This window comes from Onychostruthus taczanowskii, unplaced genomic scaffold, assembly GCF_017590055.1.
Source record: "Onychostruthus taczanowskii isolate IOZ18803 unplaced genomic scaffold, ASM1759005v1 scaffold14, whole genome shotgun sequence".
NCBI lineage: Eukaryota > Metazoa > Chordata > Aves > Passeriformes > Passeridae > Onychostruthus > Onychostruthus taczanowskii.
In genome coordinates, this window is record NW_024498573.1 from 9,713,714 (window position 1) to 9,729,824 (window position 16,111).

At 41.2% G+C, this 16,111-nt stretch overlaps 1 protein-coding gene across 1 annotated transcript; it reads left to right on the forward strand.

The window, feature by feature from the left end:
- The first annotated feature begins 269 nt into the window (after positions 1 to 269).
- PPP2CA (protein phosphatase 2 catalytic subunit alpha) lies at positions 270 to 15,694 on the forward strand. Its single transcript, XM_041397634.1, has 7 exons — positions 270 to 552; positions 11,725 to 11,934; positions 12,434 to 12,607; positions 12,785 to 12,874; positions 13,166 to 13,327; positions 14,084 to 14,202; positions 14,940 to 15,694. Exons 1-7 carry the CDS (start codon positions 451 to 453, stop codon positions 15,010 to 15,012), a joined length of 930 nt encoding a protein of 309 aa, XP_041253568.1. The 5' UTR covers positions 270 to 450; the 3' UTR covers positions 15,013 to 15,694.
- Positions 15,695 to 16,111: the final 417 nt, after the last annotated feature.

A 16,111-nucleotide genomic window follows, 5' to 3' on the forward strand; every position in this document is an offset into this window, starting at 1 on the left:
ACGGCTGCAACCGCGGGACTGCGCCGCGCCCCTCAAACGGACCCCTCCACGGGGAGAGCGCCAGCTCCCAGGGGACCAGGAGCACACCCGGGAACGAGGACCGGGATGAAACATATCCACCCACGACTCCCGGGGCGGCCGGGCGGGCGCGCTCACTGCCCTCAGCCGCCCCCTCCCCTCAGAGCGCACTCGCGGCCCCGCCCGGGCGCCGCGCACGCGCCGTCGGCTCCCGCGGCGTCCCCCTCCCCGCGGTGGGGCCGGGGCGGTGACGTCAGCAGCGGCGGCCATTACACGGTGCGGAGCGAGGAGCGGCAGCGCTGCCGCAGCCGGAGTGCCCCGGGCCGCCCTCTCCCCGCCGCCGCTGTGGGGAGCGCGGATCGCAGGGGCCCGCGGGGCGGTGCGGCAGCAGCAGCAGCCGGTGAGGAGGAGGAGGAGGAGGGGGAGAGCGGGATGGAGGAGAAGGTCTTCACCAAGGAGCTCGACCAGTGGGTGGAGCAGCTCAACGAGTGCAAGCAGCTGTCCGAGGGGCAGGTGAAGAGCCTCTGCGAGAAGGTGAGAAGCGAGGGGCTGCAGGGAGGCGGCGGGGCCGGGCAGGGAGCTGCTGGCGGGGGCGGTGCCGCTGAGCCGCGCGGGCGCGGGGCCTCGGGCGGGCTGGGGGCTTGGCGCGGCCCGGCGGGGGGAGCGGGCCGGGAGCCGGGGCCGGGCGAGCCGCGGCCCCTCGGCCGTGCTGGAGCCTCGGCTCCGCCTCCCGCCCGCTCAGCGCCTCCTAAAATGGCGCCGCGGCCGCGATGGATCCTCGGGAGAGACCCCCGAGAGACCCCCCCCGGTTAAAATGTTAAATCAAATCCCCAAAGCGTGAGTTATTATAATGAAAAGAAAAGCTTATGGTAGGCGCTTGGAAATTACACGCGGCAAAGAGCTGCTGCTTTGATTTATTTATTGTATTTTTCGTGATATGAATAAGCGCAGACGCGTTTATAACTAATTGGAGGGTAAATTAGCTTTGGGGTTTTGGTTTCTCTCAATAAGGTTCTGGGTTTCACGAAATTCACAGAATAAACCTTCGAGATCCTGTATAGCTCCATATTTTTATGGTGATGGTTTGAGACGTGGATGTTACAGGGCAATGTGTTGATTGAGACATTCATAGCTTAGGAAGGTTGTAAAGCCAACCTAGGACAGGTTGTGTTTTGGAAATGCAGGAAAATTTTGTTCTAATAGCATCCAGAGGCGTTTTCCAGTTGAATTCTAATTCTGGATGTAACTTCGTAGGTGAGGGTTGATGGTGGTGGTTTGTTGGTTGGGTTTTTTGTTTTTTTTTTTTTTAATTACTGATGGTTTTATGTATTTCTAGATCTGAAGATGGAATATTTGTGAATTTTTTGGGAACTGGATATTAAGGAATGCCTGAAGTTATGGGTGTACTGGCTTCTAAAGATGCCTATTGCCACAGAAAATACCCAGAATATTTTAAAATTGGAATCATGCTTTCAAATACTACATCAGGTTGTTTTGGAAGCAATTTTTTTTGAGAGGACTGTCTGTGAACTTAATGAAGAACTTGCAGTGATTTTGGCCAGACTGGCTCTTGCTCCATTACAGATTTTAGTTCACTTGTGTTCCAGCAACTCCACAGTGTTTCCGTTTGATCCAGGCTGTGTGTTTTAAAGGCTGTTGCAAGCAAGTGGCAATGTCACCGCCTGGCTATTTCCATGTGCCTCTCCAATGACGGCGGTCCAGCTTCTTCCTTGTCTTGCTTTATGTGAGAGGCAAGCATTTCACTTGCCATCTTTTATGAACTGATGGGTACTGAGTCCTGAATCCCACAGGAGTCTGTGCATATGGCCCCATTTTGTGGGGCTTTATGGTAACTTGCAGGACCATGAGGGATGTATAATGTATAAAAAGCTCTCAATGTGCTGGTGGTTTTGGTTCAGTGAGAAGCAGGCATGCCACTAGAAATTCCTTACAGAAGATACAGTCCCAGTCGTCAGTGTTGCACAAGATGACATTTTCATTTTTTCCCAGTGAAGAATAGAAATGAGCTTATTTATGGATAAATGTGTAATTCTCATCACCAAGATAATGGCAAAGGAAAAAAGGAAAGAAAACTGTCTGACTACCATGTGTTGAGATGAGAGGCCATGAGACTGTAGAAATCTGCCAGTCCCAATATTATTTAGCAGCCGCCTTCATGTGGGCTGTGGGCTCTGGGGGAGCTCTGGGAGGGGTGACAGTTCTCTCTGTGTGCCAGGTGTGTGGTCAGCACTGTGCAGAGTTCAGCCACAGGGCTGCTGATGTTAGGGAAAGTTGATTTGTTGCTGATAATTACAGGTGGATTTACTTGGGCTTTCTGCTAAGAGTAGTTAAGTTTCTTCATGGTTGCTGATGGAAGGAATTGGAAGTAGGCCCTTGAACTCTGAGTTTTCCATCTTCTTGTCTCTGCCATGTTCATGGAAGTGGGGTGAGAGCTCCGTTCTGCACCTTTGTGCTGAGGGACAGCACTTGCTTGAATGTGTTTCTGTGTTCCCAGCAGTGACTTTCAGAAACCTCACTGGGTTGTTCTTTGTTTGGACTGTTTAAGTAGTTTTGTGGATGTAATCACATCAAAAGGCTGTTTTTCCATGAATAGCTTGAGGACAGTGTCAAATGCAGCTATTGTTCCAAAGGACGGATAAAGACCCTACTAGGTATAAACTGTTGTTCTTCACCACATTGAATTGCAGCTAGGGCAAATTAAAATAAACAATTAATAAAAAAATCAGGGCTTTTCCTGATAACACCGTTTGATTGGATGAGCTCCCTGACGAGTATTTCTTGATCTGCTGGGGCTTCATGTGTGCAGACTGGTGCCTGTCAAATAAGAATAAGCCTAAGGGCTCTCTTGTATTTCAGTATTGATACCTGAAGAACTTAACAGCTTTTCTCGAACATGATAATTGTGTGGCCATTTGTGCATCCCAGTTACTTTCCTGGTGTGTCTTCCTCTGAGCTTGGTTACCTGGGTGATGGTGGTGGTGGGAACTGGGCAGAAACATCTTCGAAGCCTAGAAGTAATTTGTAACCATGAATAATACATTAGACTTTCACAGATTATTTGAAATACTCAACCTCTGAGTGGCAGTTAAATTATTCTAGGCTTAATACTTGCTGTGTGTTTAATGCTACATCAGTTGAGTGACCGATTTTGCTTTGCTTCAGCATCTGAGAAGTGCAAGTTCTAAAGAAGCGGTCAAAATATACCCAGTGCAGTTACTGTTACATGTCGGCAGTGTTTGTCCTGTTAGAGCTGAATTGTTTATTGGCAGAGGTGAAAGGAAGTCCTTTATTGCCAGGTGAGAGTTTTTCCACTGGCCATTTTGAATGAAAGGATGCCGGTTTAGTTTCTTTCCCATACATTGTGACGGTGGAGGGAAATGGTCTTGTCTCCTCTGTGTATAGATGCCCTTTGTCACAGGAACTGGGGGTGTGGCACATTGCTCGGGAAGGTGGGATGACAGTCTAAAATTGCACAAAGGAATGAGGTGAATTTTTGGATAGAGTTTGCTTTGGTTATTGCAGAAAGTATCTAGTGCAGGTGCAGGCAGAGGTGTCAGAGCCACTCCATCAAAAACACTACTCCATGATTTAGTGAGTTTGAGTGTGGCATTTGCAGTTTTTGGAGAGAGGGAAGACTATTTGGTCATAAATACTGTGTAAAGCGTTTCAGGGTTCTTGAATTGCTAGTGAAATACCTTTGAATAGATAGTGCTGCTAGCCAAAATACTTTAAACTAAGTGAAGGGCTGATACTGGTAAAGGCATTCAAGAAACCTTGATTCAGGATTTGACTCCTGCAGTTTTTGATCTGTAACAATGATGTTGGTCACATTTGCTTTTTGATTTGTCACTATTGCTAATTTTTGTAGTGTAAATGTGTTTCTGGGCCATACTGTTTTCTGGTATGTATCTTGCTCATGGTGTATTTTTCTAATTTTTTTTCTTGTTGTAGAATTTTCATTTTAACATCTGATCTTCCAAGTTAGATGTTCTGTATCCAAAGCTTACCCACTGCAGCTGTGTGAATTACGCAAACTCACTTAGCTTATGTTGAGTGACTTAACTCTGAGAGGACATTTCTGATGAAGCTTTCTTTTGGGTCAAAACTGCCTGTGCAAAGTTCAGTTCCTGTAATACATCAAACTTAACATGTTCTGTGGATCTCACTCCTGTGTTTTAAGCTGAGCTGTCTGTCCAACCTCCTTTTCAGACAGAGGCACGTTCCCCTTCCACTTCCTCCATTCTGTTCTGTTCAGGAGTTCCCTTTCTTAGCTGATTATTTTGGCCAGAAGTGGATGTTTTAAACTATTTCCAGCTGCCTTTGCAAGGGCTTTTCCATTAGCTAGCTTTTGCATTCCCATATCCATCGTGTATAACTAACTATTCTTCAGACTAAGATGATTGTGAAAATTAATGTTCCTGTCTGACCTTGCTGTAAATCAGCCAAGAAACCTGCCCCAGCAGAATTCCCAGGTAGTGAGAGTATGGTGTGCCCTGTGTGGTGGGCTGTGCATTGGGCAGGTTCTGTGTTCCTCTGCCCCTGGCAGAAGAGGAATGTGCAGTGTTGCAGTTCTGCCTTGCCACTGCGCTGGCTTCTGGATTCTGTGGCAAGGGAACGCTGCTGCCGGTGGCGGGAGGGCCCCATGGCAGCTGTTCAAGGGGCTCTGGGGGACCAGAGGGTGGGTTAGGGCTCCTTTGCTGAACATACCTGGGGATCAAGTCATTGATGGGGCCATGTTGTTATACCTTCTGTCTCTGAAGAGTTACAAGTGTAGTGTACAAAGCCTTTTGTAACATTTAAATGACTGTGTTTTAGATTATTCTTGAAGACTTAAAGAAAATCGTTTGTTGCCCAGTGTTCTGATTTGTTGTGGGTGGTTTTTTTTTTTTTTTTGGTGGTTTGTTTTTTGTTATGGTTGAAAATGAAAAATGGAAATTGTCTCTTTCCACAGAAGGCATTTGAAGAGTCAACCTTGCCAGCCTTCTCACCTTGTCTAGATTCACATGCAACATCTTGATGTGCATATAAAAATTTAGTCTTGAATGTGCCAGTGATTGTACCATCAACAGCTTTCTGGGTTTGGGTTTTTTTTTTTTCAATTCTAGTAAATTCTGTAAAAATTGAGTTGTGCTAGCAGTGAGATGTTTGGCTTTGGTCTTTTGCTTTTTAGTTGCAATATTAGTTGTGATCAAGTAGGAGTGGAAGATACTTGTGTTGTTCTGGGCATGGTTTAAGCTAACAGCAGGAAGCACTACTAAGTCAGAGCAAGTTCCTGCTTGAGTTCTGCTAGGCTGAGGCTGAAGACATGGATGAGGCTGCAAGACTCGATGTCCCCTTCCAAATCTACCGGTGCTGAGGCTGTTGCCGCCTCAGATGTGATGACAGTGCTGCTGTGTGATCGCTTCTGAGCCATTTCCAGTTACTCACCTGGGTTTCCTTGCCCAGCACAAAACCCAAACCTGTCTGGCTGTGTCTGGCCTCATACAGCAAATCTTTGTGAGGGGAATCACAGGAGCAAGGATTGAATTTTCGTTCTTGCTTAGGGACCCTTGAACACTACAATGTATTCAGTAATGCTGTTGTTCTTTTCTTTCAGGTAGTATATATTAAGCTGGAAAAAGTTTATTCCTAACTAAAGAATGAATACTAGAGCTGAGTTACTCAGTAGGTCTCCATTATTTCTGCTGAATATTTTGAACATGCCTTCCAGTACAGGTGTTTCTGGTTGGCTCTAAACTGGTTCTTGAGGTTTGATATGCCGTCCTCCAGCTGGTGTTCTGACCTGTAGCATGACTGTGCCAAGCTGTGTTGGAGTTACTGGAACAAAAGGGTTGAGAACTTTCTGAGTTCATTGCATGAAGCTAGACTTGTTGATATCAGGCACAACTAGTTTGGGAATAGGTTTAGTGTATTTCTTTTTTAAAAAACGTGAATGATTCAAAATGAATGCAGCTTGTTCTACGGGGAGGACTGAAAAACATCCCTGTAAGTGGTCAGCTTCCTGCCTTGCTGTCATTGCTGTGTTGCTTGGAGCTCCCACGAGGCAAGGAAGGCATAAGGGTTCCTGAGATATTTGACTTATGTTTTTTTTAAAGAAGTTTTTCCTAGATAATTTTTCTTCGGTTTAAAGATACTAAGGTCTTTTGTATGAATGAAAATAATGAGGTGGAGTTCTTTCAGAAGACCGTCTTCCAGTCCTCACTGCTCTTGTCAACTACTGATGGATTAACAGCCTTTCCCCTTCTTCCAGATTTGTCTCTGAGGGCAAGAACACTTAACAGTTACTCTGAGTGTGTAAGGCTACTGAACTTTTCAAATGGAAATGTTGAGGGGGCTATCAAGGTTTCTGATGGTGTCAGCCTTTTGTAATACAGAGGAAGGGAGAGTTATTTGTCAGAAGTTTGCTGCTTGCATGCTTTCTTGTGGGCCTTCTAGAATTTCCAGGCAATAAAGGAAAGCGGTGGTCTTATTTTAATCTTACTGCAGTTCTGGCGTTGGGGTTGCTCTTTCGGTTGGCTAATATCTTCTATTTAAACTGGTTTCTCTTCTCACCGAACAGAAGAGATTAGAAATGAAGGTGTAGGTGCTAGTCACAAATCCAGAGAGAAAGCAGATGCATCAACTTCTGTCCTGACAAAAGAGTATTTTGCTGCTCAGTATTTCTTTGTGGATGGAAATCTTGGTTTTACTCTGGAATACTAAATAATTAAATGTCAGTGGGGAGCTTTGTGTTTTAATTTTGTTCCTACTTACACATTCACACTGAACTCCTTAGTGTATTGTGAAGTTCAGCATAAATCAGTTTCCCATTTGTGTCATGTAAGATGCATCAACTTCTGTCCTGACGAAAGAGTATTTTATTTTGCTGCTCAGTATTTCTTTGTGGATGGAAATCTTGGTTTTACTCTGGAATACTAAATAATTAAATGTCAGTGGGGAGCTTTGTGTTTTAATTTTGTTCCTACTTACACATTCACACTGAACTCCTTAGTGTATTGTGAAGTTCAGCATAAATCAGTTTCCCATTTGTGTCATGTGTAATCTGACTGCCATGCCTCCTTCATAGAAGGGTGTTATTGGAGGCTTCATTTATCTAGTTTTGTTTAGAATGTCAGTGAATTAAAACACCTTTTGCTTTAAAAAATAAGCCCATCTTTTGTCTGAACCTGCTCTCTTTCCTCTCCCTGTAAGGAGTGGGGAAATCTTTAGATTGAAAAGCATTGACTCTGCAGAAGAATTGCTGACTATGGATGACGTTGCTTGGAACTGGACCCTTTTCCAGGTCATGATGTTTGAACAGCTAAAACCAGTATTCATCCCAATTAGCTGATCATTGTGCCTTTAGTCACATCCTGTGCACCTTGGTGACAGGAAATTATGGGTGTGGTTGAAGTCTTCAATCTCATCAAAATACCTTTATGGTAACTACAAATAACTATTTCTTGGTCACAGTGGATGCTTCTCATTACACACTTTACTAGACAGCACGGTGGGCTGCAGGTGTGAATTCTGGTCTGCCAAGAATGACACGTTACCATCTGCAACCATGACTTTGGGGCTGTGTTGTCTAATCAAAGTTATGGTTGTGTTTTCTTTACGGAGTTTGTAGTGGTAATTTTTTGATAACTGGTTCATAGTGCTGATTCAAGCATTGATTTACAATTCTACACAAATAACAGTGATGCTTACTGTTTGATTTGGGTCTTGTTATTTTCTTTTATGTTTTTCATTAAAAAAAGTTTTTCATGGTAGATAATTGGGCTGACTTGTCAGAGCTCATGCTAGAATGTAGGGACCTAAGAAGGGGTTGGAGTAATTAAGAAATATCTGGTATATTCTGTAAACACAGAGGAGTTTGGGTACAGATTAATTCAGAGGATTTTGTAGAAATGGACCACTGGAAATTATTTCTGTGAGACAAGGCTAATGATGCACATTGCCTGTGAGAGAAACTTGCATATCCTCAGCACAGAGTGAGTTGAGGAAGTAAAATAGATGGATTGTGGCTTTTATGGCACTCAACTCTGAGCCTTAATTTGTGCCATATAGGATAAAAACATTTGGAGGGAGCAGGGGAAATAAGAGCTACATCTGCATACAACCCGTGCATGTCATTAAATAAACTGAGGATCTGAAAATCATATGGTAGTGACTTTAATGGTCATATTTTCAAAATTCTTATCCATGGCAGTTCATGCCCTTGGATCTTGTACGGTCTTAAACAATGAAGCTGATCTTCGTGTTTTAAGATGAGCATCTTGCTGAGATGTGCTTTGTAAACAGCCACCAAAGCAGCCTGGTACTGTTCAGCTGGGCCTTGAGATGATGTGCAGCAAACCAGGAATAGTTTAATTCTTAAGTACTAGGTTGAGTTTTTATGCAGTGCTATTCTTCTTATAATAAAATGAAAATTGGTTGTTTACTTCTGTGTATAAACCAGTATTAGTTTTATTCTTGTTATGTTTTGGGATTGTACAAGTTTTCTCTTTGCAGAGAAATGACTGAGTAAGCCAGTATCAAGTCTGAATGAATTCCAGTCACTATGACTAAGCTGAAATGTATTTGGTACTTACTGCTTATTGTTTGAACTTTGAGATTGTTCTGAGTAAAATATGTGACTTTCCACCTCAGCAGTAGTGTTTATGACAGCATTGCACTTGGTTCTTCTTCTTCTCCTCTTCTTGTGTAACTGTCTCACAGTTGTGTCTTCTTTTCCTTTGACTTCATTGGTAATTGGCTGTAAAATTAGCATTTATCAGCTAGAAGTAACATGTTCTTTGCGGTCTCGTTCTGTATGTGTTTGCATTTTATTTTGAAATCTGAGAGTGTAGTGCTGAAAAAATAATTCATCTGTTTCAGAGACAGGGTTTTACAAGTGTAATGTGGTAGGTTGTTGATAACAAAGTTTTTGTTTAAGTATCCTGCATCACAGGCGTTTGACTTGTGGTGGTATTCTACTATGTAAAAAAGATTAATAAGTGTTGAAGGTGTAGAGAAGTTCAGGGCTGTCTTAATAGTAGGAATTGTTGAGAACTGAAAAAAGACATACAAAAGAATTAATAGGTGCTTGAGAAAATCTGTTCTTGGATTTTATTGTTGTTTGTCCTGATGATAGGCAGTGAAGCCTGGATGTTTCAAAATGTTGATGTCAAAATACTGCATTGTTGCACTATTATCCTTTGTGGCAATAGGTCCTGGGGTGTTTGATGTTCAGAGGGTGATGTGTGTTTGTCTTTCCTAGTTCTCCTCTGTCAGATGGTTGGATCAAGGCGTTTTCTGCCTTCTGTTGAAGAGTGCTCTACTGCTTCTTCTCCCTGAGGAAGTGTAGGAGAGGTGTTGTTGGGAAGTCCATTTGTTGGAGAGGAGGATGGGGAGGAGGAGGCAGTTGTGTGATGTGGCCAGTGAGCAGCACCTTCAAGACTCAATAAAAAGAGGGAGTGGAACCAGGTGGAGTTGCTGTATGTGATGCAGTACAAGGTCAGGGGCACAGATGCTGCAAGAGTAGTATTAGTGATGACTTGCCATTGTGAAATTGTAGTATTAAATGTATTGTTGTCTTACCAACTTGTGTTTGTATTGTGTTATGGTATATTAAAAGTACTTTTTTTTCTTTTACCTTTTTATAGGAATTCATTTATTACGAAAGTTGGGGTATAGTAGACTGCTTGTTGGTGGCTTGCTTTCAGGATGTTTTTTTCTACCTTCAGCTTTGCTGAAGCTCTTTTATAGAGCCGAGTGCTTAAGCACTTGAGTATGTGCCACTTCTAATACCGTGGGACATAAGACTGTAAATGAGCTAAACAGTTCATAGCACACTGTTGCATGAAACTGGTTTTTAAACATGGACATGTTGGATCCCTGTGCCAGCATTCCTCCACTGCAGGATTTAAACAGAGGTTGCTGTTTTGCGAATTGACCTGGAACAGTCTTTTTCCATCAGAGTAGCTGCCTGACTTCTCTGTGTGTTTGGTCATGAGCATATCTGAGTGATTTAATGTTTCAGAAACTGAGGAAGCGACAACTCCGTTGCTGAGAACTCTGCCATTCTCAGCACAAACGCTGCATACCTTTGATGAAAAATGAATGCTGCATTCATTGTGCAGTGCTTCAGGTGTGTTAAGAAAATCCAGTGGTAGAAACATCCTCATTAAAGGTGAGACATATAAAAATCACAATTGCTTTAGATAGAGAACATCACAAATGCTTACAGCACTTCAATATAAAAAATATTGAAGTGCTGTAAGCATGTGTGATGTTGTCTATCTAAAGGAGAATTAAGCTGGCTAATGCTTCTGAATGTAAGAGAGTATTAGAAGAGGCTAAGGCTGTTAGAACACCTTCAAAACATCCGGTGAGTGTCACTGCTTAAAAATTAACTCGAGTCAGGCTATCTTAAAATACATCTGCACTTTAAGCATTGACCACAAGCCAGGAATGACCTATCTTTAGTACTGGGCACAGTGCAAGTGGAAACTGTCATGTGAGACTGACTTTTGATGTAAATATGTCTGCAGAGTGGCATCTAAAGCTTTGTGTTGTGCAGGGTGCTTAGCCGTGCTGTATTTTTGCATTTCTTTGCAGTGAAGCATTGAATTTAATGAATTTCCATCATTAAACCTGGGTGTTGCTTCTGTTTGAAGTGGTGACCATGGTGGTCAGCCAGGATGATGTGTGGGAGAGTGACACCACTTTGGGTGGGAGTGTCAGCCACTTTATTGTAGACAACTTGGGTCATAGAATAGAATATAATTTTTATATATTTTCTTGTAATTTATTTAATGAGGTAAAAAAGGATCCTTTTTGAATGGGAGCATTGACTCTTGAAAACCAGGGAAATCTTAGTAGATGGTAACTAGTAAACTTGTTACTATTTATATTTCTAATAGCTTCTTGATTTAGCAAATCATTGTCATGTGTCTGGTGACTGTTTTCAGAACAAACTGTAACCACTGTCTTGCATTATTTCACAATTACCTTTCTGCTGCTATATTTAGCGTATGCTTCTTCTTACAAATTACCTTTGTCTACAACTTTTCTATACACAATTTTTTGGGAAAAAATGGTGATGACAAACATCTTAGCCAGCTTTGGTTTATGAAGACACAACTTGATGTTATTAGTCTGTGTTTAATCATAAAACTTGTTGAGAGAACTTGCGCAGGAAATGGCGTGCTCTGTAATTGCTGGTACCTGTGGATGTTTGTTCTCATTCTGCTTCATGCAGGACCCCCTGTCTTTGCAGGTGGGTTGTAGATGTTTGTACAGATGAGTGCCAAGGTATTGGTAGTGTTTTAACTGTGTCTGCGTTTAGGCTTTTGGAAGTAAGATGTTGGCAGGATTTTTACATTGCATTTTTCAACACTCTTAAAAACTTTTAAAGTTCCAGTAGTGATGTTCATTGTTCTATGCTTCACAGAACGATTTTTGTAGAAAGTCTGAAGTTTTACTTCCTCAAGGAGGAAAAGCAGCCATGCAACTACTAATTACTAATACAAGGTTTCATAAAGTGAAATGCTGTTTTACTTGCATTTAAGTAAAGATAAACTCCCTCAAGTGCTTCAGGGAAGGAAGAGACAAGAGCTCTTGAAGAGAGCAGGTAGCAGAGTTGGAAGTGGTAGCACATGCTTTGAACAAAACAGCTCTTCATAGACAAACTCACAATTTATGTGCTTTTTTGCTTTACAGGCTAAAGAAATTTTGACAAAAGAATCCAACGTACAAGAAGTGCGATGTCCAGTCACAGTCTGTGGAGATGTCCATGGACAATTTCACGACCTCATGGAACTTTTCAGAATTGGAGGCAAATCACCAGACACAAACTATTTGTTTATGGGGGACTATGTTGACAGAGGATATTATTCAGTTGAAACAGTCACATTGCTTGTAGCTCTTAAGGTAACTTTCTTCTCAGCTTTACAGTCTTGTGTAAAACATGTCATTACTATCCTGACTACACTTAATATCTATTATGTTTTTCACTGCATTGGTATTAGAGCTACTGAAACTGACTTCTTGGCTTTCTTAGTTTTCCAAGTCACTTCTTAAAAAAAATCATAGAAATACTCAGGTGCAACTCTGAGCTTTATCTAAAATGAGTGTTCATTTTTTCTTGCCTGAGTAGCAATCTTTAAGAATTTGCTTGGAGCGATCAGCTTAATGCATAGGTGTAGTGAAGTCCACTAGTAATAATAAATACATCTTGTAATTTATCTCAGAAGTAATTGGCAATTGATTATTGGAATAAATGAGTCCTTTTTTTCCCTTAAAGAGTATTATATAATCTTCAGAATGGTTTGGTTTTAGTTGCTTTATTGATGTGTGGCAGGGATTGAGGAGTGCAAATTCTGTTCTGGGTAAGAGTTGCTCGTTGATAAAAATAAACTCTTCTGTTCAGGTCCGTTACCGTGAACGTATCACAATTCTTCGAGGGAACCATGAAAGCAGGCAAATCACACAAGTTTATGGTTTCTATGATGAATGTTTAAGGAAATATGGAAATGCAAATGTTTGGAAGTACTTTACAGACCTTTTTGATTACCTGCCTCTAACTGCCTTGGTGGATGGCCAGGTATGTTGACATTTGACAAAGTTGAATGTTTTTGATTGTAAAGGGAGTTCTTAACATTGCATTCTGTCAGTTCTCATCTTGAAAGGAATCTCATGCAGATTTTCTCATAATTTGTTCTAAACTGTTCTAACTGCACTGATTAATGCAAGTAAACTTCATGTTTCTTAACTCTTGCAGATTTTTTGTCTACATGGTGGCCTCTCTCCATCTATAGATACACTGGATCACATCAGAGCACTTGATCGCTTGCAGGAAGTTCCCCATGAGGTACTGAAAAATAATTTTCTAAGCCGCTGAAATTGGTGATTGAGCGTGTACTGGGGGTTAAGCTTGCAGGCTGAACATGAAATTCTAATCAACTTAGCAATAAAGGGCCTGTTGTCTTCCTGTTCTTGATTTTTTTAAAGGAAAAATTAGGGGCATGTCCTTGCTTAAAGAAAGAAACATATTAAGTCTCAAAGAGTTGTGCAGGGGTGGTGCAAGTACAAGCATTTTTGAGTTTTGTTTGCTTTTGTTTCTTTGCACTTCACCTCTAAACATCATCTACATCTCTTACAGGGTCCAATGTGTGACTTGCTATGGTCAGATCCAGATGATCGCGGTGGCTGGGGAATTTCTCCTCGAGGTGCAGGTTACACATTTGGACAGGATATTTCAGAAACCTTTAACCATGCTAATGGCCTTACGTTGGTTTCAAGAGCTCATCAGTTGGTAATGGAGGTGAGCAGGACATCCTTTGTGTTCAGGCTTTGGATTCTGTCCTTGGTCCATTTATTCCATGCTCTGTGTGTCAGAGATGTGCACATGCTACTGTGACAGGTGATGATCCAGTTAAGAGTATTCCAGAAACGTGACCTTGGCAGTATTCACATGCTACTGAAGGAATTTGACAGTGGAGTAACCTTTTTTTGGCCTTGTTTTCCTGAAAATTTACAGTTATATCTCAAACCAGGCTTTGGTACTAGATGTGGTATTGCATTTCTGTGTAGATAAAAAGGTTTTTAAATATGTGTGTCTTGGAAAAAAAGTGTAATTTTTATTTTTAGCTTGGATGTGTGTGCTTATGTTCTTGGCCTCTAGTTGTTCTTAGCAGTTAAGATTTTTAAATGTATGTTTGGACTCTGGTTTTGGTGGTCACAGTTGAAGGTTTGGGGTGGATTGTGTACTTCAGAATTGCCATTTTAACTATTTAATGCTAATGCAATGGAGAAATAGTTCTAGGTGGTTTTGTTTGGTTGGTTGGTTTTTTTTAATATCTAGCTCATATTTGCTAGTAGGAAGTAACCTATGAAGGCCAAAATTCCTTTTTACCCTTTTCCTCTCCAGAAGAGAAAAAAGATACAGCCTTAAGCTTATTTAAAGTAACCCTACAAATGCCACTTAGGGCTGTGCACATTAAAAGGTTGGTTTGGAGTCAGGTGGTTACGTGGGGTACATTAACTTGGTTGTCTGAATTATTTTTTCTTTTCTCTCCAGGGGTACAACTGGTGCCATGATCGGAATGTAGTAACAATTTTCAGTGCTCCAAACTATTGTTACCGTTGTGGCAACCAGGCTGCAATTATGGAACTTGATGACACTCTAAAATACTCCTTGTAAGTATATTTAAAAATGAGAATTATGTTGCCTGTGATTTGAAGATCTCATTTAATTATGTTAAAGTATGGGGTTTTTTCCCCCTCTCTAAGCTTTTGGGAGGTGGAGTGAGTGTGGAATTGTTGGGTTAGTCTCATTTAAAGTCCTGGAGTCAAGCCTCTGGAACAGTTGCTGTTGAGATCTTCTCTGTCAGATTAAAGTGAGACTCCTCAATTTTGTTTTGTGTAACTATCTGGATTTTAATGACTTACTGTGTAGGGATGTGATTTGAGGGCAGGAGTAGTCTGTGACATCTAAGGTAATGCCTTCTTGTCGGTCTTGGACAGCAGACTTTTTGAACCTTTGAATTCTTCAGGTCTTGGGTGTCAGGTCTTTAAATGAGATTTCTAATTAACTACTGCAGCAGCAACTTCACTAGTAAATGAAGCAAAAGCACTGTGCATACTGCCCTCTTTGATAATAAGTTGAGACTTTTAACTTTCTGATAGATGAGAATGTTCAACCTCTTAAAGCTAAAATTAATTTCTCTCCAGACCTTCATGGTAAGAGGAGTTTAAAATGTGATGGTTAAAAGTGCATACTAACAGGAGTGGAAGAGCTAGAACACTTAACTTTGTTGATAAAACTTGCAGAGACTCACTTGTGTTAAACAAACCACTGCTCCTGTAACTCATGGTTAGAACGTAGCTGAAGTAAGCTGAGCTCTGGCGTGTGCATTGATGTCTCTGCTCTTCAGTTTGCAGTTTGACCCGGCACCGCGTAGAGGTGAACCGCATGTTACTCGTCGCACCCCAGACTACTTCCTGTAAAGAGATTTTAGACCTGTACAGTATTGCCATGAACCATATGTTGACCTAAAGAAAATGGGAAGAGCAACAGTAACTCCAAAGTGTCAGAAAATATTTAACATTCAAACTTTGTTTTCACATGGACCAAAAGACGTGCCATATTCAATACAAAGCCTCTTGTCATCAACAACTGTGACCACTTTAGAATGAACCAGTTCATTGCATGCTGAAGCAACATTGTTGGTCAAGAAACCAGTTTCTGGCATAGCGCTATTTGTAGTTACTTTTGCTTTCTCTGAGAGACTGCAAATAATAAGATGTAGACATTAACACCTCGTGAATACATTTAACTTTCCATTTAGCTATAGCTTTATTCAGCATGACTGTAGATAAGGGTAGCAGCAAACAATCATTGAAGCTTAAAGAACATTTTTAAAATAAGTACCAAGGCCTCATATTTGTTCTGAAACTGTTTGTTTGTTTTATTTTCAGGGAATACTGTTTAATTTAATTGTATTGATTTTTTTTTTTTTTGTCTGCACTCAGTTCCCTTTTCCACTCTGCCCTACCATATTGTCCCTTGTAATTGTCCAAGGATAGTGAATTACTTTGAACAGAACTGTTTTTTTCTGTAAAACAATGTTACTGCAGGACAGAGCTGCAGTGTTTTTCATAATAAACTTGTGAACTAAGTATGGAAAAATGTCAAAATTCTAATTGCATCTCAGGTCAACTGTGGTTTAATAAACTAACATGTAGCTGGATGGGTTTTATAAACTTGCATAGAAATTTCCACCTTATAAATAACTAAAATTGAGGTGATTTGGAGTGTGCTGGAAAACTCTGACCTTCTGAATCCTGTTCCAGGAAGGTGCCTGGGCCTGTGTCTCACAGCTGAGAACAGCTTGCTGGTTACTCACATGTTGCTGTTTCCCTCTTGGTGCTCTACTGAAATACTCAGAAATGGAAGAATATAAATTCACTTAACTGATTGCGTGTGGCTTTATTTCAAGTGTAAATCTAAGTTTGAGTCATTTACAATGTAGGTGCTAATACTTAAAATAATTTTTCTGAAAAACTAAGAATAAAACCAGTTTTGTAAATATTAAAAGAAACAACT